Genomic DNA, 21806 nt, shown 5'->3' on the forward strand with positions numbered 1-21806 from the left:
TTGAAGACAATAGTCATAGAGAATATTATATTATTATATACTTATTATTATATACAGTGGTCTCTCATTTATTGCAGCACATGAACAGTAGTCACAGTTCTCACAAGTTGATTCTCAAAGTGCAAACCTTTGTCGATTTTAAAACGTATTATGCCGCGCTTTTTCTCCGTCTGCGGCGCCACTTTTGTGCGCCTTTTTCCCTCCCCGGTGCAGGTTTTATATTTCCGAATGAGGGTCATAGTTAAGAGTGTTTTTGTGCTGTTTTTTTCTATTGGACATGATGGATATCAAAACCAAACATGATAAGTTTGGCAAGCGCAGGAGACACGACACAGAGGAGATTTGTCATTTGGGCTGCAGAATGCAATGCTGTACGGTGCAATAAAAACAAAATCAGCGAAAAGGCGAGGCAGTGACGGATGAACAGCGGGACTACTGTATACTGTTTATTAATAAACAAAATATATTCCTGTATGACAACACGCATTAATTAACTGCCTACATTAATTCATTGTAAACATACCTTCTGACTGACACTCCCCTGCTGCCTCTTCGGGCTGTCCCTGGTCCTCGGGGGAGAAGTTCTCCACGGTCCGCACCATATTACCGCTAGTCTCCCGCGGGGTGAGGAAGGGGTCCAGAAACCCCATGACCGCGAAGAACTTCCATCTCCTCCCCGATCCTGCTGCCGACCCACTCCTCTTCTCCTTCTCTGCCCTCTTCTCCTTATTATAGGTGTCCCTGAGGCTCTTCCACTTTCTCCTGCAGATGTCCTCTGAATAAACGCATTATCTGGTTAGCGGAAAGGTATTTGTACAACAGTGGGAAAATCGCGGGACAGTAGGCGGGCTTGCTAGCTTGCTAGCTTTTGCGCGGCTTCATCGGGTCAGTCTGAAAATTAAAAAGAAGAAGGAATGAACTTACCAGGTTGCCCGATCTCCTCACTTATGTGTCTCCAAGCTAGGTCCTTTTTATTCCTGTCTCGGTAGAAATAGTAGCTGGCATCATACAGCTCAGGGTGGTTAGCCACAGCGCTGATTAGCTTTTCCTCCATACTGAATGAAGAATGAAGGGCTTTGGCTGGATCTGCCCCTTTGACCTAGGTCAGAGCCACGTCACCAGGCTCCTGATTGGTTGTTGCGGCGCGATTTGACGCTCGAGTTCAGCTTTTTCCAACTCGAGCGGTAGACGCGAAACGCGCGTATGCACAAAATGCAACACAAAAACTGACGCGCGTGGTTTTATTCGCGCGTCAAACGCGCCAGACGCGCTACACTGACGCGCGTTTCACGCGTTTTGGCGTTTTCGCGACGCAAATCTGCTTCCGAATTTTCGCGGGACCCGCAATCGCGCGTCATCGCGCCTTTCCATTGACTTTACATGTAAACCTGACGCTCTATTCGCGTCCATCGCGTTCGGTGTGAACACACCGTAAGAGCGGTTTCGTTCGGGACCGACACATCACTACAGGTGACCCTGAATCCTCCGTTAGTTATGCTGCAATAGACGTAGGCTGCCGGGGATTCCCATGATGCATTGAGTTTTTCCTTTCCAGGCACCTTTCTCACTCACTATGTGTTAATAGACCTCTCTGCATTGAATCCTTTCTGTTATTAATCTCTGTCTCTTTTCCACAGCATGTCTTTATCCTGTTTTCCTTCTCTCACCCCAACCAGTCGCAGCAGATGGCCCCGCCCCTCCCTGAGCCTGGTTCTGCTGGAGGTTTCTTCCTTTTAAAAGGGAGTTTTTCCTTCCCACTGTCGCCAAAGTGCTTGCTCATAGGGGGTCATATGATTGTTGGGCTTTTCTCTGTATCTATTATTGTGCGATCTACTGTCCAATATAAAGCGCCTTGAGGCGACTTTTGTTGTGATTTGGCGCTATATAAATAAAATTGAATTGAATTGAATTAAAAAACCTTCAGCTTGAGATAGGCTGTTTCTGCCAAAAATAGCGAGGTCTATGGTTTTGAGGAGTCAGGTATGAATCGGGAGTAGTTCACATTTTTTGATACTAAGAGATAAACCAGAAGCTTTAGAGAAAATGTAGTTTTCTCTATGACGTATTTATCTTAAAAAAGAAATAGATGTATCATCTGCGAATTGACTTATTTTGAAGTCTTTATTAAAAATCAATATTCCTTGTTTGTCGTTAGAATTCTTGATTAATGATGTTAACAGTTGAGTTGACAATTGTCAGAGGTTGCTGAGTGGATGTGGAGAAAAGGACTCAAACGCAGGACTCACGGTGAAGATGCAGGGTGTTTATTGTGAGGGACGAATGACGAAAACAGGAGATGGCTGACTGACTGAATAAGTGAATGAACGGCTGACTGATCTGAACATGGGGCGTAGACAGCAGTGACAACATTAATGACGCGACGCTGACCAGGAGAGAACTGAGGACTTAAATACACTGGCTGAACAATGACTGATAGGTGACAGGTGAGTGAGCAGCTGAACACAATTGAACTAAAGATGCATGGAATAAGAACTAGAACATAATGCACACAGAGTAACGTAACACAAAACAGGAAGTGGAACATACAGAGGATAAACAGTGAACATGAACTGAAAATACTGGGTCAACGACCCAGAAACCCTGACAACAATATAGAAAGCTTAGGGGAAATAGAACACGGAATTCCGTGTCGCACTAGCTAATATATTGTTAAGTAATGTGGCTGCTTCACACTTAGGCTACTAGCACAGCCGTCCCTAACCCCCAGGCCCTGCACCGGTACCGGTCTGTGAGTCGTTTGGTACCAGGTCGCAAGAGTTGAGGCTCGAGTTTGAAATTTATGGTTTTCAGGTTATTTATCGTTTTCTTATTTTTATATAATTTATATTAACTCGGTTTCCTTGGGTCTTTTCCCGTGTGTTATGAATAAATCTTTTTTTTTTGGTACCTGTACCAAAGCTTTTATTTTATTGTATTTATCCACGACACCTTAAAGGCCGGTCCATGAAAATATTGTCGGCCATAAATGGTCCGTGGCACAAAAAAGGTTGGGGACCACTGTACTAGCAGGTTGCTGAGTAGACATCCTTCTAGTGTTTTGAAATGTACCACTTTTTCAATCAGTTTCCTTGTCAGGAAACATCTTCCTGTTCAGTGGAAATACCTCTGGTTTCAGTGGAGTGAGTGAGTGTATTTCAGTAGCGTCTGTGAAAGCGTTTCAGTAGCGTGTGAGAGTGTTTCAGTAATAATGTCTTTTATGGCACCTCATACCCCCGTGACCTGGACATGTCAAAGAAGATGGATGCAAAAAATGAAAACACAACATCAAAACTTCTAAGACTTGTTATGAACTGACTGACCAGTTCATATTCTTTGTCCTCTGGCAGTGCCCCCCAGGGTGGCTGTGGCTACAATGTAGCGTGCCATCACCAGTGTGTGAATGTGTGTGTGAATGGGTGGATGACTGGATGTGTAAAGGGCTTTGGGGTCCTTAGGGACTAGTAAAGCGTGTAGAAGTTCTTTTTATTTGGAAGGAAAAATAAGCACAGACCAGAGTCCCAGAAGTGTCCGAAAAGTGATTTATTACACACAAGATTGTACAGGTGTGGGAAGAAGCTCTCTTCCTCGTTTGCACAAAAGACAGAACGTTTTATAGCCATGTATGACGTCAGAAGACCACAGAAGAATTCCCCTATCTTCCCTTTATCTCCTTCTATGGCTAAGAACAACAACATTTTCCAGATGTTTCCACTCCTGCTTTCTGGGAATTTAACCAATAGTGTGTTCATGAGTGTGTATTTTGTGAGTGTCAGTTTCCGGCCAACAAACGGTCAGTGTCCTTATCTGACTCTGCTTTGGGCCGTCTGGATCCACAGCTAAGCTGGTGGTTTTACTAACTAATAGAGTATTGTATCTAGACTTCTGTTATAGCAGATTTACTAAATGATAAATGATACATGATAATATGGATGATAAACTGATGCAGACTAACGAAGTAATAATGAAATAATGAGCTGTGGCGTGCAGCTCGGATCTCAGCTGACCCTTCTCACCCTGGACACAGTCTGTTTGACCTGCTCCCCTCAGGCAGGAGGCTCCGGTCCATTCGCACCAGAACCTCTCGCCATAAGAACAGTTTCTTCCCCTCTGCTGTTGGACACATGAACAATAACCATATGACTGTCCCCGCCACTAACACATGACCCTACGCTGTGTCACTGCATCATTCCATGTTTGGCACTGATCACCACCTGCACTCATGTATATATCTTTCTATGTAGCACTCTTAATTCTTATTCTCATGTATATATCTCATGTATATCTCATGCACATATCTTTCTACGTAGCACTTTTAATTCTTATTCCTACTTTTATTTTTTCATGTCTATTTAAGTGCTATTTATGACACTATGTTTGCACTGAAGCACCGCAGCAATTTCCTAATGTTGTAAACCTGCTCAACATTTGGCAATAAACCCCTTTCTGATTCTGATTCTGATTCTGATGACAGTGCTTTATGAATGACATCACAGTGAGAATAAAATAACATATTTTCTTGACAAGCGCTATACAAATACAGGCCATTTACCATTTGTTTGGTTTTTTGTTTGTTTGTATGTTTTATTAGGATACAAAGCCAAACATAATTACATGTAATATTATTGAAGTGAGAATATATTAAATACCTTCTTCATAACCAACCAACAAACAAAAATATATTACTATCACACCTGCATAGGTAGAGTAAAACTGTCACATAAGCAAAACTGTAGTTTCTCTGATTCCACATGAGTCCAATTCAAAATTCCACCATAAAAAAATCTTAATGACAAAAGCTCTTGCAAATACATTGAAATCCACTATTATAATATGTGATGATGAGTTGATTTTAAAAAGAAAAAAATCCAAATAGTCACACTTAAAATTGATATAAAACAAGAAAAGAGAATCTCTCTTTTTAGGTACATTTAATGACTGTCCTACTTCAGGGGGTTTAAGATTGCTAACCCTTGAATAAGCCTGTCTATGATGCTTGATGGATTGTTTCATTGAAAAGTTTGATGATGCTTTTAAAAAAAATGTTATCACTTGATCATGAAGTCAAGTTCAATTGATTTCTGTGATCTAGAGTCCATGTCTGTAGCTTTAGCTCTCATTTCTGTAAAGCCAAACTGGATTTCTAGTTTGATTCTACGATTTAGGCCACGTGTAATGTCAGGTGACTCAACAACAAATGACCCAATCTTCGCTACTCCGTCTTCATCCACATACATTGGGTTTTCTCTCTCTGTATGAAAAAATTTAAAAGTTGTGAGTGTACCATCTGATTCAGAAGGAGCAAAGCTGTATTCTCTGGTTTCATTCCAGCCCACATCCTCATCAATTTTTACGAATTTAAAAAAAACATTTTCACACCACACACCATCTTTGTCTGTGAATTTCTTGTCTGCCCTGTGCGTGAGCTTATTAAACCAAGGTCTGAATGAAATCCCATAAGTATAGGCAGATTTTCGAGATGCCACCAACCCTGTGTTTCTTCCAAACATCACAGCTCCCTTCACAATCGCTTCCTGGGGCCTAACAGGACACAGAACTTTACACTGATCATCAAACCGATCAATAACGCGTTGGCGTAGAATCTTACTTTGAGCGTAACCCCCCACTAACAGAATGTAGTCTATATTTAGATGTTTGTTCAGGATTTTTCTGAGACTGTCAGTGATTCCCTCCAAACTCTCAGCAAAGAAAGACCTCAATGTCTCTTTAGAGATTTTGATGCATCCTTCATCCCAGGAAGCACCTTGATCTGGTTCAAAGAACTTTTCTATTTGTTTCTTTTCCTTAGCCAGAGATCCCAGATTAAGTGGGCAGCTGATCTCCACATCATCATCACTTCTTTTGAAAAGTGTGAAATCATACATCATTTTCTGAACCTCACTGGGAAAACTTCTCTCATATTCATCCCAGACATCATCACAGAAAATTTTCCTGAGGAACTCTTTGAATTTCCTGTCCACAGTTTCTCCCCCCAAATCATTTCCTGAGGCCTTGTGCAGCTCTTTCAGGTCTCCCCCAGCCAGGACTTCATGAACAGTGATGTCAATGGTTCCACCTAAAACACAAAGAGGAAATGGCCTAAGGTTTTTTAAATAAAATTAATAAATTATAACAGAACCTTCAATTTTGCATCTCTTTGGTTTTGCCAAAAAAAGAAAAAAAAAGTCACGATTTTTGAAGCACAGATGCCACTGTAATTTTCTAAAAATACAGCTGAAAAAAAGCCATAGTCATGTGACTTCAACATTATGACTGCTAAGCTTCCATGTTCAACACGATGATGTTGAATGTCCCTAACATTGTCCCTGATGTAAAAGATAAAACAATGAGAGTGGGGTATTTACTAATGTATTTCACTAAACTCAAGATCAACATGTCTAAAGCTTATTTTAATTACTCACCAGATTTAAGGCACGGAAACAAAACAATGCATTTCAAAAAAACAGAAGAAGTGACATAAAGACAAAGGCAAAAACAAAACAAAAAAATGGTAACAGTGCAAAAATTAATGTAAGTTGCCCAAGAATCAGCACACCTAATAAAGTGCTAGTCAGATCTGGGCCTTGTAATAGCTCTTTGTTCAGTGATGTTCCAGAAAATGTTGAAGCACAATCATACACAACACGCAGTGTTTTCTTGCGGGGGTGGTAGACCCCATGATGAGGTATATACCACACCTTTCCTTCCTCATTCTTCAACTGTTCTTGTGGTATGATTTCTGAATGTCCCTCCATACTAACATTGTGCATGAATTCTTTGTATTCTTCAAAGAATAACTGATCCTTCTGAAACCATTTTAGCAGATATTGCACCCTCTGCTGAGCCACCTGCTTGTTGTTTGGCATTCTTACTTCAGGTTTACGAAAGGGTAATTTCAAGTAATAATGGCCATCCTTAAGTACAGCTGACTCTGACATTATGTTCATGAACTGTTTATCTTCTACAGACATTTCTGCACGCTCATTACACTGGTTCGCCACAAAATCTTGATTATACTGCTTAACCAGCATTTCCTCTAAACTACTTATAGAAATGCGGTTTACCTGGACAAAACTAGCATCATGCTCATCCTTTTCACTACCCTGATTGAGTGGCCCATTGACAACCCAACCAAGACGAGTTAGCACAGCATAGGGTCCATTACCCTCACTGTTAACGATTCTCCAAGGTTCCAGCGCTTTGGGAGAATTTATACCAATAAGCAGCCCAATGCCAGCATTTATCGGTGTCAACTCAACATCCTTTAAGTAAGGCCATTTTCTTAAGTTTTCTTCTTTAGGGATATTTTCTTTAGTGACAGGAATAAACTTTTGAGTGTACACATCAGGCAACCTCAAATACTCATTCTGTTTCAAAGCAGCTACTTCCATACCAAAAAGTTTATAGCTACTTACTGGCCTTTCCTGACCCATAGTCTTTAACATGATTTCCACTTTCTTTCCAGATGCATTTAACTGCATCAGTGCAAAAAGTTGCAGAGCTGCCGGGATCAAGAAAGGCGTATGTCTCCACAACCTTCGTCCCATTTTCCAACTTCACTTTTACTGGAACAACTGACAAGGCACATTCATTAAACCCCAGTATGGCTGCCAAAGTTCAAAGAAACAAGAGCATTTGAGACTGATGATTCCTTACATTCAGCTTTAGCTGCTTGCCACTGCCGTTCTTTTGAGCCTATGTGGAGAACAGTAGGGTGATTTTTGTTACAGGTGTGGCACGTCAAACGATGTGGACAAGCTTTACTCATGTGGCCTCTCTGTAAGCAACCAAAGCATAAACCTTTACTCTTAAGGAATGTCACCTTTTCTTTGTTGGCTTTTAGTTTGAATGAGTCACATACATCCAAAAAATGAGTTTGGTCACAAAACAAGCACCGAGTTTGATCTAACCCTTTATCTTCATGGCTTATCTGAATCCGTTCCGGTTTGTGTTTGTCATTGTTCTGTTCTGAAACTACAGCAACAGAAGTAGCAAAGCTACTGCTTTTAGTTTTAAGCGGTGTCTTTGATGGTTTTGAAGCTATCTTTTCTTTTGTGTTTTGACTCTCTCCAAAAACAGCTCTTGTTTGCTTTTCAAGAAAATCAAGAAGATCTTTAAATCCTGCTCTGCGATCGCGTTTTTCTGTTATATCAACGATTATTAGTCGCCATTTATCACGAAGTCTAAAAGGCAACTTTGAAACAAGAATCCTCATATTGGTTGAATTTTCCAGCTCATCAAGAAACCCAGCTTCATCCATTGTGTTGAAGCAGCTTCTTAGAAAGAATGCGTAAGCTCGTAATGCTGAAGCATCATCAGACTTTAAAACTGACCAGTTAAGAGCCTTGTCTATAAATGCAGACGTTATCTTTGCTCTGTTACCAAAGTTCCACTCAAGCTGCTTTTTTGCCTCAACATAAGCTGTCTGTGGACTCATGTGCATACAACTTCTCACTAAAATTCTGGGCTGTCCTGTAGTAAACTGTTCTAAATAATAAAGCCTATCCTGCATGTTATCAGTTTTAGTTTCTATTCCTTGCTCAAAAGCCTTAAGAAAGGATCTAAAACACAAAGGATCACCACCAAAAACAGGAATTTCTATAGCTGGAAGCAGGGACAACCTCTGTTGTTTTACAAGCATCTGAGTAATCTCATTTTGCTTTCTCATAATCTCTGTTAGGGCACTGCTGTGAACATCAACCTGAGAAGAGATTGGCCTTGAGCTTTCCCCTTCTGGTTTAACCTTAGCAGGTGCATGTGTCTCTAGGGGCATTGGCAAAGGAGAATGAACTAAAGGGGCTTTCTTTGTTCTTGGATCCTTTTGAGCAGTAGCAGCAGGTATGAACTCAGTAGATGTTCCAGAAGGAGCTGTAATCCCGCCTTCTGATTCAACCTCAGCCCTGGATGCAAGGCTCTGCCGATCCTGAGCAGAGGTGAGAATTTGCATTTTTGCATCAGCCTTAACCAACTTAGTTCTTAGAGCCAATGCTTCTTTTCTTGCTTTTAATTGAACTTCTTCCAGTTCGAGCGCATGTTTTTCTTGCAGTGCGTCCACCTCCGCTTTTAAAGCGGCTCTTTCCACTTCAGCTTCCATCAGCGCCATTGAAGCCGCACGCGAGCTTTTACTCCTTAAACTTAAGGCTGCAGTAACATTACTGGGCGCTTTACTAGAGCCCTTGCTGATAGGTTTAGCAACTTGTTCAGAAATCATGTCGCTCGCTTCTTGCGCTACTTGTGAGACACTATCATGCGGCGCAATGTCACTGTCATGAGATGCTACCTTTGATTCAACATTAGAGGCTGCAACTTCATCCTTTTGTGGATCAGGGTCTGCATTTATCCAAGTGTCGATTTCATGCAGAAAGTCCTTAAAACTGATCAGCTTAGGTTCATACCAATCGCTGTGATCTGTTTCTTTTCATCATCGTTCAGCAATTTTTGAACTGAAGTCTGTAAGTCCATAAACTCTCCGAAATAATCATTAAATGTTCTCATGTGTTCATCTATGGAGGCTTTTGATTCTCCAGCATCAATGAGAGCATTAATGTCATTTCGTTTTCTTGTTAGAACGCCAAGCTTCGCTCTGCGTTTTTTAATTAAATTAAAAAGCTCTCTTTCTTGTTCCTCCATTTTAACCAGAAAATTCGTTTCACAAGGTCCAAAAGATAATAGTTTAATACAAATGTTTCATGTTGCAGCTCAGCATCTCGGTTGATCCAAACAAAGTTTTGCATTTACTCACGAACTTTGCGTCATTTTTTCAGTCCATTCTGCGAAGATCCAATCTTCCAAGTCCAATCTTGCAAGTTTTCCCATTGACATCCAAGCGAGTCAAAACGATTTTTTGACTTAAATGTCGCGGCCTTTTACTTTCCAAACACCAAAAAAGTCCAAGAAAAGGCCGTGGGTGGCAACGGGAGGTTTGTTTTAGAACGCACTTCTGACTCCATTGTTTAAAAATCATATGCCGTTTATTTCGTGGAAAATTACAAACAGAAATCAGCCAAATAACTTCTTAAAACTTAAAATTAAACGAAAGTTAACTTAATTTGCTTTAACAACTTCAAAAGTGGTCAAAAAATCATTCCCGTCTTCCCATCTGACATTTGGCAAACAAAAAACAAAAAACCTCTTTACCACACCCATCCAGGGTGCTCTTAATCTCTTGATTAATGGGAGGGTCCATAAGCTAATAAACCAATCACTTTCCAAAAGCTTCTCCAATAAAATTAATTACAAATTTACATAACAAAACCAGGTCAGTATATTCTTACACCTTTAAAGAAAAAACAAAAATGAATACAAATTGCATTTTATAAACATTCAACAAAAATGGCCACAACACCACGATTCATTCACCATGTCATATATTACCTCCACAGTCCACAACAATGTATTTTTTTCCTTGAGTTTGACCCAATTTGACTTCACCATGGTTTTCTGCTATGAAACCATCAGCTGGAAGGTTCTTACACCACAGTGAGGCTGCTTCTGGTTCCAGTGCTATCACCAACTTTTCTTCCTCTCCTTTGGTCACAATACCAGCCTGGAAATTGAAATGGAAGAAAAAAAACAATCTGGTTAAAGAAAAAAGTGTCCTTCATATTTTCCATTTTCAATCTTCTTGTGTTACCTGATTTGCAGCTTTTCTCATGAACTGTTTTGCTGCAGGACCCCAAATGGCAGGTACAGTCAGCACCCAGGTGAAGTCAGAGGCTGTGAACACCGTTCCTTTTGTGTTTTCTGAGATGGTTTTCAGTGCGTCATCTTTTAGGTATCTCAGAGCTTCTGTAAACACTTTCAGGGCTATCATTGACTTCCCATTTGTTGCTTTGATTTTGAAATTACTCTTGAGCTTCTGGAGATAAGTGACAAAATATTAGGTTGTTTTCATATTTGGGGGGGGGTTGGGTTAGGGGTTAGAACCCCCCCCCCCCTTTCTGTCTCACCATTATCATTATCATCAAATTGAGTTCAGATCCTCTAAGCATATTTCTATACAACTGATTATTTAAGGTTTAGACTGTAGACTAGAACAATTACATTATGACCATATCAATACCCCTGTATCCTGCACCAAAAAAACAAATCACAGAATGATTTTTCGTTCTTTTAATTTACCACAAACACATTAAAGCACAAAGAATATGCATTGTAATAAAATTTTAGAACTTCTTGTACATTCTGTACAGACAATATTTTTTTTAACTAAACAAAATAGAATTTATTTTAAACATCAAGACAGTTTATATTATCTGATAATGTATTATTGTACTGTCATATTCTTGACATAAATTCTTCAGTTCTTTGTTTAATGCATGGCTCTGTAATGTTTAAACAATGTAAACGTGAACATTTCCACCAAATTTCTGACTAAAGTCAGACCTGCAATAGAAACCTATTTATGAGCAGCGTGTGACAACACTGAGTCTGACAAGCACTGATAACACAACAGTAGCAGTGATAATGAAGCTGGCACAATTTATCCTGGAGCTGAAGTCTGTTTACAAACTGAAGAAAGTATAGAGGCGGAGCTGTTACTGAGATGCTGATATCAGGTAAAGTGAAAGTAAAAGAAAAAGAAAACACCAAGTCTTCCTGTGATTACCCTTAGAACATTTACTGGTAAAAAGTCTTTCATAGCAGCTGATCGACAAACCCCAATGTGAAGAAAAGTGAACTTTGTAACTGCTCCGTCCAATGTTATTTGTTTTACACAGAAAAATCTGCAGTGAACCTCCTGAAGCTTTATTAAAATTTGCAGATGAACCGATAACTAAGTCTGATACCAGAAATGTTAAAATATACAGTTTGCTAAAGGCTGACATTAGCTGTCCTGTTTTACATGGAAGCAGTGGTGAGTCTAAAAAGGGGCATGATGTGTACTAGACCAGATTTCAAAGCTTTCCTGACATTTTTCAGATTGAAGGCGAGATTACATAAAATACTCTCTCAATTAAGTTGTGTTAATATTTAAAATTATAAAAATTAAACCTTTTTTCACGAGCCAATACAAACATAAATCGACCATTTTTTGACAGATGTTAAGTAGTTACATTTCTAATTATTTATTGTTGCCGATTAATGAGGCAAAAGTATTTCTTATCCTGTTACTAGGTGGAATAATCAATAGATTTCTTGATTTTTAAAACAATCAAAAGCTGCAGCCCTAAATAAAACTGAATTTAATTGACAACCTCACCTTATTATAGAGTAACATCTTGAAGCAGTTGAAGAACAGCCTACTTCTGTGTTCACTCCCTTGATTTTTAAGATAAGTCTTTTTGGCTTCATAACCAAAATTGAGAAATTTTTCATTTTCATCAAAAAGGATGCAAGTTGGAGTCTTCACGGTCTCTAGTCCAAACTGTTCACCCCACGTCTTTAAATGGGGTTTAATTTCTTCTTGTGTTTGTGTCATGCTGAAGGCATATCCACTGTATGAAGTACCAAAGTCTATTGCTATGATGTATGAGTCACCCATAGCAAAAACAGGTCCAGCAAGTCTAGGTTAGGAAATTAAGAAGTCCTGAAATGCAGGCGTTGCAGTGCATTTATAAACTACAAAGAAGGAAGGGCTGCCTGAAAGTACCACCCCAAAATCCTGTTGAATGTTGCGTAAATACTGATGACAGCTTGACTGAACATATTGACTTGGACAAGACAGGGACCACAGCAGAATCATACAAGGAACTAAAAATTTTAAATTAAAGTTTACCAACAGTATATAAAATAATAATTTTCTTATCTGGCTTTCAGGGCTGCATACAACAGTTTTAGCATAGCATACAGATAATAACATCAATGCAGCATATGAGCATATAAGTACATAAATATGACAAGTGGTATACACATTAGTACCAGATAATGGGGAATATCAGGCTGTTATTCTGTGTGTAGTGTATGAGACAGAGTGCTGTTGGAGTGCATTTATCAAACTAAAACAAAAACTCTAAACTACTTAAAAAATTAAACAAAAAATAATAATTAAAAACTAATTTAATTCTACTGCATTTATACAGCACTAAATCACAACAATAGTTGCATCAAGGTGCTTCTTTATATTTTAAGGTAGACCCTACAACAACAACAACAACAACAACAACAACAATAATAATAATAATAATAATAATGCCCCAATACTCAGATGACCTCCATGTCTCAAACTCAAGCCCCATGTGCCAAATGTGGCGTGGCTCATCATTTTATTTGGCCCGCGAGAGCTTGTGTATGATTGTCTTAAAATAAGTTAACTGGATGTTTCTTAAATGAGCACGTTGACTGTAAACTACATGCTCCACAATGCATTTCGGTTGTTTTAACCCCAGTAACTGGGGCGAGAGGGAGAACATTTAGTTTAACCCTTTAAGACCTACCATAGAACCAAGTCCGCCAGATCTTAGTTTACATTTTTACATGCTGTAGTGCCATTTTTGGGAGCATTTCAAGTTGCTATACATCAATACAACTGTTATAGCCCATATTTTAATAATATGTATGCATTAAGTCCATAGTAACTACATTAATTGCAAAAAAGTGCAATAAACTACAAAAAAATTGAAAATGGTTTTTGTTTTTTTTACATACATTTCTACTTGGAGAAATTTAAGAGGCTTATCCCTCAAAACTTTAAATACAAAAAAGTTGCAAAAGATAGTTTACAACAACAGGAAATTTATTTTGAGTGTCTTCATAGTTTTATTTTTGAGATACAGCAATTTTTATATACTGTAGGAAAAATTTAAAACAATCCTATGATGCAAATTTGCAAAGAAAATAGCATGTGCATCAAAATAAACTATTTCCAGCAGTGCAAATGCAGTTCTAAGCATCCCAGAAACTATTCAGAAAAGCATAAAGTCAAACATGACTTATAAAAACACCAGTATAGGATTTTAAGGCCTACAAGTAAAAAAAAAATACATTTTCCGCGAAAATGACGTCACTTCCGGTTACGGGCAGGAAATGGCGGACATGCGATTGTTAGTGCTGACCTCTGTTTCAATGTGGGAAGTGTTACGAACAGCTGATCGGATCGGCAAAGCGAGTTTCTGGAATATTATGTTTTTGTTCCTGCAAGTGCTTTTTATGCAATTTTTGCAAAGCTATATGTGGAAGGAAACCGTGACCTAGGACAAGCTGATGGCATAAGATGTAAGTATAACTCCTCCGGTTTCATATGCAAAATATATTATTGCGCTAGCTTACGCAGCTCCGGTTCTACAGGGATTTAAAAATAATTACACAAAACAGAGCGTGCCTGCTTTAAAGGATTAACGTGGTGTACCGCCGGATCTGTTATTCAAATAACGATGAGTGGTATCCATAGACAGATAGGAATCTCAGCTAAAAGCTCAAAAACCATTTTAACCACCACCAAAATCCTAAAACAGCAAACGATTTAAGAGCAGGTATACACATTCCACAAAAAGATGTAATCACAAAGCATAGATCCCACATACAGGACATACGAATCATGTCACGTCGGGCGAGGCATATGGCATGGCGTGAGTATATAGTGGAACCAAATGCAGGCATGGAAGCGAGGACATTATGATAACAAAAAATAACTCTTTTTTGTGGCTGGGAAAAATACAAAGGAACGGGAAAGCAAATTGAGATTCAGAGAAACTAACAAAACCTAATCTGGGAGAAATGAAGAAAAAAAGAATACAAGGAAAGCAGAAAACATTACCAGGAATCAGCAGCTGGGACACGAACATGGAGGAGGAAAAGCAGAAGAACCACAAGGGACCACAAGCTGATGCAACTTGGAGGAGGGAGGGAGGGAGACAGACAGAAAGACAGAACAACCAGTGACAGTTGGAAGCACACACTATAAAAACACACAAAATAACGAGGGTGATGCACAATAGGAGGGAGACACAGCTGAACCCAATTAGATATGACGAGACAGGGCAGAAGCAAAACAATACATTGACAGAGGACACAGTCTGTCAAAGAAAAACAGGAAGCATGACACAGAGATGTGGACGTGACACTGAAAAAGAGACATGACTGACTGGGGAGACAGAGCAAAAATGGAACACAGAGACAGTAACCAATGGTCTAAAACCTCTAAATAACACTGAAATCAAAGTCTAGAAATTCTAAATAAGATAAAATCAAAGACTGTTTGACTATTAATAATAAACAACACAAAATGGTGAGCCACCAACCCAGGACCATGACAGATCAGGTATGGAAACCAAATATCTCAAAGATTTTGAAGCTGCAGGATCCGTTACTCTCCAACCAAAATTTGATGAACCAGCAGCAAAAGAAGATCCTACGAGTATGCTTCACATTAAAAAAAACATTGTAATGAGTTCCCACTTACTTTGGCTATCTTGGTTCAACCATAATAAAATCACACATCTAGCACAGCTCTTTCTCTCTCTGTGCTTTGAGACCAGTTTCCAATCAGTATTCTCTGTTTTCTGCCTTATTTGTTTGCTATTTGCTTGCTTATTATGCACCAGTCTACAGTTGTGTACAGTGCTGTCATCTGCTGTTTTATATCTGACATTAAGGTCTCATTTCTACTATTCAGTACCAGAGAAATTTCAATTTTAACAATTTATGCCAAACTGATAAAGACTCTTCTGTTTTTTGTCTCTATGTGTTAGACCTGTGACAGAATCAGAATCAGAAAGGGGTTTATTGCCAAATGTTGAGCAGGTTTACAACATTAGGAAATTGCTGCGGTGCTTCAGTGCAAACATAGTGTCATAAATAGCACTTATGAAAAAATAAAAGTAGGAATAAGAATTAAAAGTGCTATGTAGAAAGATATGTGCATGAGATATACATGAGATATATACATGAGAATAAGAATTAAGAGTGCTACGTAGAAAGATATATACATTAGTGCAGGTGGTGATCAGTGCCAAACATGGAATGATGCAGTGACACAGCGTAGGGTCATGTGTTAGTGGCGGGGACAGTCATATGGTTATTGTTCATGTGTCCAACAGCAGAGGGGAAGAAACTGTTCTTATGGCGAGAGGTTCTGGTGCGAATGGACCGGAGCCTCCTGCCTGAGGGGAGCAGGTCAAACAGACTGTGTCCAGGGTGAGAAGGGTCAGCTGAGATCCGAGCTGCACGCCGCAATGTCCTGGAGGTGTACAGGTCCTGCAGAGATGGGAGTCTGCAGCCAATCACCTTCTCAGCAGAGCGCACAACACGCTGGCGACCTGTTCAGTGTGTACCCCGACTATGGTCGCACCCCCCACTTTCGACCCTAACAAGGACAATAAAAAGTATTAAATCCAGTTCTTTCATTATTTTACTGACATAGAAAAACCCGACTCAGTGTGGTCAAAACTTTATACTTATTTTATTCAATCATTACTTTCCGGAAAGGGATGTGCATAAGAAAATCGCTCAGCAGATCTGAAGCATTACAAGCCAAATGCGTATGATATACTTCTGTTATATGTCATACACAGTTTCAATCAAAACAACTCTGCAGTGCAATCTGCCTAGTTTCACCTCCTGTCTACTTTTGCAGCTCTGCACCAAGCGTCTACTTCTGCAGTTTCTTGTCTTACACTGTACTTTGTGACCTTTAGCATACTTTATAACTCAAAGTGGCGTTTTTAATACACCGGCCAATATAAAACAATATAAACAGAAAATAAGCACTAAGAATATATATTTATACCGTAACAGAAGATAATGGGTGGATCCTCCAGCAGAACCTTTCTCAGGGAGGAGAGGCTGTCTGCCACAGTTGGCAGGGGGTGAGGGAAAATAATAACAATAAACAGCAACAGCTATAATATTTCTAACAGCAACATTTATTCATGAACCTAAAAGAATCATAATGAATGTTAGAGAGTTATCTCTGGGATGCTGGTGTGATAGCTCCTTTAGGACAAGGACTCCGGTCAGAGAGTAGGGCACAGACAGTGCTTTCCAGATATACTTTAATGACCATTACCTGATTGAACAGCAGGCCGCTAGCAGAGCAGTTGGGATACTCAGTGAGTGTATGGGGATGCCTACATATGTGGTTCTAGATAACAAGAAAAAAAGGTGAATATTAGTTATTACATGACAAATATAACGATCATTGCTTTTCAACATCCTACACCAATAATGAACTACAACATAAATAGTCAATTAAGTGCTCTGGCTTAATGCAATCTCACAGCGTCATTTTAAACAGGCATATCCCAAGCAACAGAAAAGGCCTAATATCCCAGCCGCGTCATATACCAAAACAAGTGTAAGCAGGAAACTCTGCTTATCAATAACCTTATCAGCAGCTAAGGGCCTGTAATTTCTCTGGGAAGTTTGAGCTTGTTTTAGGAGATGCAGTTCAGCAGGTAATGCATCTGCAGCAGTCATGGCATGGCTCTTGTGATCAGCGGCTGCCCCATGAATGATCTGATGGGTAGCCTTAACAGTGTGCCGATCCTTTTAGGTTGAGAACAAATAACCAATGGTCCAGACGGATTCAGTCAAAACAATGATTTATTGAACACACGCGTGGGAGATGTACGCAGTGTCACAGCCTGCATAGATCTCAAAGAGGGAATGCACAAGTTTCAGTTTCTGCGTAAGCAGATGGTAAATGGACTGATTCTTATATTCCACTTTTCTACTCTCCCGGAGTACTCAAAGCGCTCTATACAACATACCTCATTCACTTCTGAACTCAAGTGCAACCTAAACTACATTCATACTCCGATGAATGCATCGGAGGGCAACTTAGGGTTAGTATCTTGCCCAAGGATATTTGGCATGCAGACTGGGGAAGCCAAGGATTGAACCACTAACCTTCCGATCAGTAGCTGATCTGCTCTACCACCTGAGCCACAGCCACCCCAATAACATAACATCCAATCCATTACCGTTAGTAACTATCAGATACACTTCCTTCTTTAGCTAGTCTTTTTCTATAACACTCCTAACGCTGTCTCAACTATCTGTCACTCCAGATGTTTCCTATTATTCTCTTCATGCTCGTCTCTGGAACATCCTGAGTACACCCTGTACTAAACTGTTTCTGTGCAGGCACATATGCAGTTGCAAGAAAAGTGTCTCCTACCTCTGACCTAAAAACAAATCTAACTGTTCTCTGTGCCTGTAAGCATGTTTATATTGACCTTTCTGCAGAGTCACTTCTCACAATATATCAGTCTGGACATTCACGCCAAACGAAGTTCATGACCCTCAGAAGACTGAGTGGCAACTCTCATGACTACATTTGCAATGTGTGTTTGAAAATGATTATAACTGCACACTCCACATTCCCCCTCACCATACTTCTGATGGTGTTACTCCCCTTGCTTCAGACTAGAACCCCTGTCTAAGAAGCTTTCAACCTTATTGTCATACGCCCTCTTTCGGTCGGGCGATTCTCTGCGATCCTGTGCTTCTTTCTTCGGCCTTCACCTTCTGGGTGAAACGATTATTCTGCCTTTTTGAGTCACTCCATAGGGTGATATCACCGGGTTGAAGCGACAGCTCAGTCTTGAGTACTTTAGCCAATTTTGCTACCGCAAGTGCTGCACATAATTCCAAGCATGGCATGGAAATCTGCTTATTTGGGCTTACTCTTGATCTCGCCATCACATGGACATTGCCTTGGGAGAAATTGTCAAAGGCTTCTGGGTCCCCCACTTGGATTTGGGAAGAGTTCAGGATAGAACCATGCTCACGCTGTACGAGTTTTTGAGTTTGGCCGTATTTGTCTTGGAGAGCCTAGAGTGCTGCAGTATATGGCAGGGGATCATTCATATATGCTTGTGCTAGTTTGTAAGCACTTGGTAGTTTTAATTGCTCTAGAAGAATTTGATACTTGAACTGCTCTGTGAGATGAGTATGGCTTCCAAGCAGATGTCCAAAGCCATTTTAAAAAGTGCAAATTCACTTTCCTTACCACTGGTGAAAGAAGGTAGTGCTGGCTTGGAGATTCCATACGAGCTGGCAATAAGAAGTTCCATCAAGTTTGTTACCTGGAGAGAATCTGCTGTCAGTAGGCAGCATTGGCATCCCTGACTGTAAAGATGGTGCCATGGGCCCACAGCCAGTCTGTCCAACTTTATTCCACAGGAGGAACTGTTGTTCAGGAAGGGAAGACTGGCTGCGGTGATCCCTGAGGTTTCATCTTTCCAGGAGTCTGTGATTGTCTGCTGGGGATATTAGAACTGTACTCTGCTGCAGGTTGGCAAGCCTGAGTTGAGTAGGTGGTAGGAGTGTGATTTACACCTAACTGCAGATCATGCTGATGACCAGCTGCGGGAGGTTTCCTAGCCAAACTCTCATGCTATGTTGGAAAATCAATAAGAGGTTTAGATACTGGCTCCAGGTCAGCCGATGAGCCAGTGGAGTGTAAGGGCTACATATTTGGTGCTGAAGCATCCGCTGGTAAGATCAAAGGAGGTGGAAAAGCATTCGCAGAGCTTGTCAGATTACATGGCGGTCTGTTATGATCATCAAAACTTGATCATGAAGAAAAGTAGCAATGAGGGAAGATTTCTTAAGCTCCATCTCCTTCACATTGAAACATGCTGCCATGATAAATGTTTAGTAATAGATTCTCTGGTGCCATGAGCAGTACGGGCCTCTTCGTCAATTTGACATCTCTGCCTCTCTTGATACATGTAGAGTTCTTCCTTCTTACTGAGGACTTTCCAGGCCTGAGCGTCTAACAATAGACACTGTTCCTCAGCTAGACTTTCCTCCATCATCTGCCGCTGCAAATCTGCTAGCTCAATGCCCTTCATCCTCCAACATGGCTGTCTAAAGATCAGTTACACCTGCAATGGTAGAGCATCCTGATGTTGAATGTTGAAACCATGAGGGAGATCACGACACAGGACTGAGGGAGAAGCTTACATAAATAAACATAAGGACAACAAGGAAGTGAGAACATGCGAGGAACACAGCTGACAAGAATATCCATAAGAAGACAGGGGAAGCAAAACTGAATAGAACGAACATGGAATCAGAATCAAAATCAGCATACTTTATTAATGCCAAAGGAAATTATGTGGGTTAACACGGAAAACACAAGACCTTCACAATACGACGGGAAATGGAGTGCAGGAGTGGAGGAGAAGCGAGGGAAGACAAGGGAGAGAAAGAGCAGACATGACAGACTGGGGAATCACACATAAACATGACGGAGTGAAACACAGGGAGGGGAAAAAAGGCACAAGAACTCATACAAGCACAAAAACACAGACACACAAATGGAGACACAGAGGGCAAAGACACAAGGGGGAAACTACTAATCAAGGAACTAAACGAGAAATTCTCATGGTCCTGGGTCGGTGACTCAGTGTTTTTGGTTATGTACTTTTACTTTTGATAGTTAAGTGTGCCTATGCCAAAAGGCACACTTATTACTATTGCTCGGATTTATTATTGTGTGGATGCTTTAAGCATCCACACTATTGAGTTCCTGTTTCTCTTTATTGTGTGGATGCTTTAAGCATCCACACTATTGTTTTCCTGTTTCTCTTTATACTTTATTATTCTTCAACTTGCTCGTTTTTCGTCCACTAACTACTTCCACAATTTTTGTGCTATTTTCACCATTCAAATTTTAAACTATTCTGCTATTTCTGCTAATTCCTGCTATGACTTTTGGTATTTTCTGCTATTATACTTTTTAAAATATTAAGCTTTTTTCCTTTAATTTGTCCCATTGAAATGAATGGGAAACTTCTGCAAACTTCTGCAATTCTGCTAAAATTTTCTTGTTTTTGAAACTTAACTACTTCCTCATACTTTCGCCTAGAACAACCATTCAAACTTTAAAATGTTCACAAATTATTGGGCTATTCAGGTATGATTCAGCTTTTTCAAATCTTTTACCGTTTTACTTTTATGCCTCTTAAAGTTTTGAGTTGAACAATTGTGATTTTTCACAAAATACATGCGTTGTTATGGTTGCTATGCTCTTGGCTTCCAGTGTGACACTGAAGGTTTTGCAGTCTTCTCTTCATGTCCGAACAACTTCTTGCTACTTGCTCAATTTTCACTCAACTTCCACAAATTATACATCAAAACGTAGGTATTTTTGCTGGCTTTCAGAAAATGTCACTATCATTGTTGTGGGATTTATAGAATTTTGGCAAATCTCCTCAGACCAACACAATGTCAGAAAACTCTCCATATAAAGTGAATGGAGTGCTTGTCCAAAATCATCGCTGGATTTCTGTAATGAGAGGCATATTCGAATCGTCATATCTCCTTAACGAAGCAAAGTTAAGACATGAGGCTTGTCCCGGTATATCTTCAGACACTCCTGACGCTCACAATTCAAGAATTTCTTTCTCACCTATTACTGTTCTGAAATGAGTTGGACTTGTTTGAGGGTAGGAAATTCGTCCTTCGTTCAGATTTCTTCAGATTTCAAATTCTGGAAATGAACCACTTTTTTCTCTCGTCATAACTTTTTGTTGGATTTCCACAGAGACCTGAAAATTTCCATGACTGTTCACCAAAGCCTGCTGTCTCTTACGGTGAAAGAATGATATCGATACTCCAAATAGATTTAGAGTTACAAAGCGTTGTTTGAGGGCAAGTCAAGGCAGTTTTTGCTTCGCTCTACTCAGTTATGGTGCATTAAAAGCCAAATATCTTTAATAATTCATATTTTAATGATATATTGTCAACACTGGAAGATTCCCCCATCTCTTCTGAACAAAACGGTGTAAGAATGACCGCTCTAGACCCTACGGTTAGGAAATTATAGTCATTTGTTTGAGGGGAGTCCTCACTATGAGAAATAGACTTCAAAAATCCTGTGTCTCTGTGTGTGCTGCAGGCACCAGTTTTGGCGGGAA

General features: G+C 39.9%; 1 protein-coding gene and 1 long non-coding RNA gene across 3 annotated transcripts in view; both read right to left on the reverse strand.

The window, feature by feature from the left end:
* Positions 1–620: 620 nt before the first annotated feature.
* LOC309705062 overlaps positions 621–21806 on the reverse strand; it is a 104345-nt gene continuing 83159 nt past the window's right edge. Inside the window, exons 2-3 of the long non-coding RNA XR_014276471.1 lie at positions 925–977; positions 621–775 (exon numbers count right to left, since the gene is read on the reverse strand). This is a non-coding gene — a long non-coding RNA (uncharacterized lncRNA). The remainder of the gene's footprint in view (positions 776–924; positions 978–21806) is intronic.
* On the reverse strand, positions 3535–12508 carry LOC309704949 (heat shock 70 kDa protein 12A-like). 2 transcript variants are annotated; one of them, XM_082530470.1, is made up of 4 exons: positions 12200–12508; positions 10631–10855; positions 10372–10543; positions 3535–6073 (listed from the first exon to the last, which is right to left on the reverse strand). In XM_082530470.1, the coding sequence occupies exons 1-4, from the start codon at positions 12479–12481 to the stop codon at positions 5046–5048; spliced, it is 1707 nt and encodes a 568-aa protein (XP_082386596.1). In that variant the 5' UTR covers positions 12482–12508; the 3' UTR covers positions 3535–5045. The 2 variants fall into 2 exon arrangements, with proteins under 2 accessions (XP_082386596.1, XP_082386595.1); XM_082530469.1 differs by lacking the exons at positions 10372–10543; positions 10631–10855; positions 12200–12508 and adding an exon at positions 7654–10365.

This window comes from Aulonocara stuartgranti (genome assembly GCF_965226115.1).
Source record: "Aulonocara stuartgranti genome assembly, chromosome: 4".
Lineage (NCBI taxonomy): Eukaryota > Metazoa > Chordata > Actinopteri > Cichliformes > Cichlidae > Aulonocara > Aulonocara stuartgranti.

Bases quoted from the DNA above. Each gene is read 5' to 3' on its own strand.
- LOC309704949 (XM_082530469.1), bottom strand. From the start codon at position 9,208: ATGATTTCTGAACAAGTTGCTAAACCTATCAGCAAGGGCTCTAGTAAA. The intron at 6,074-7,653 runs GTAAGGAATCAT...TTTGTGTTTTAG, and splicing joins GCAAGCAGCTAAAGCTGAAT to GTGGAACCATTGACATCACT.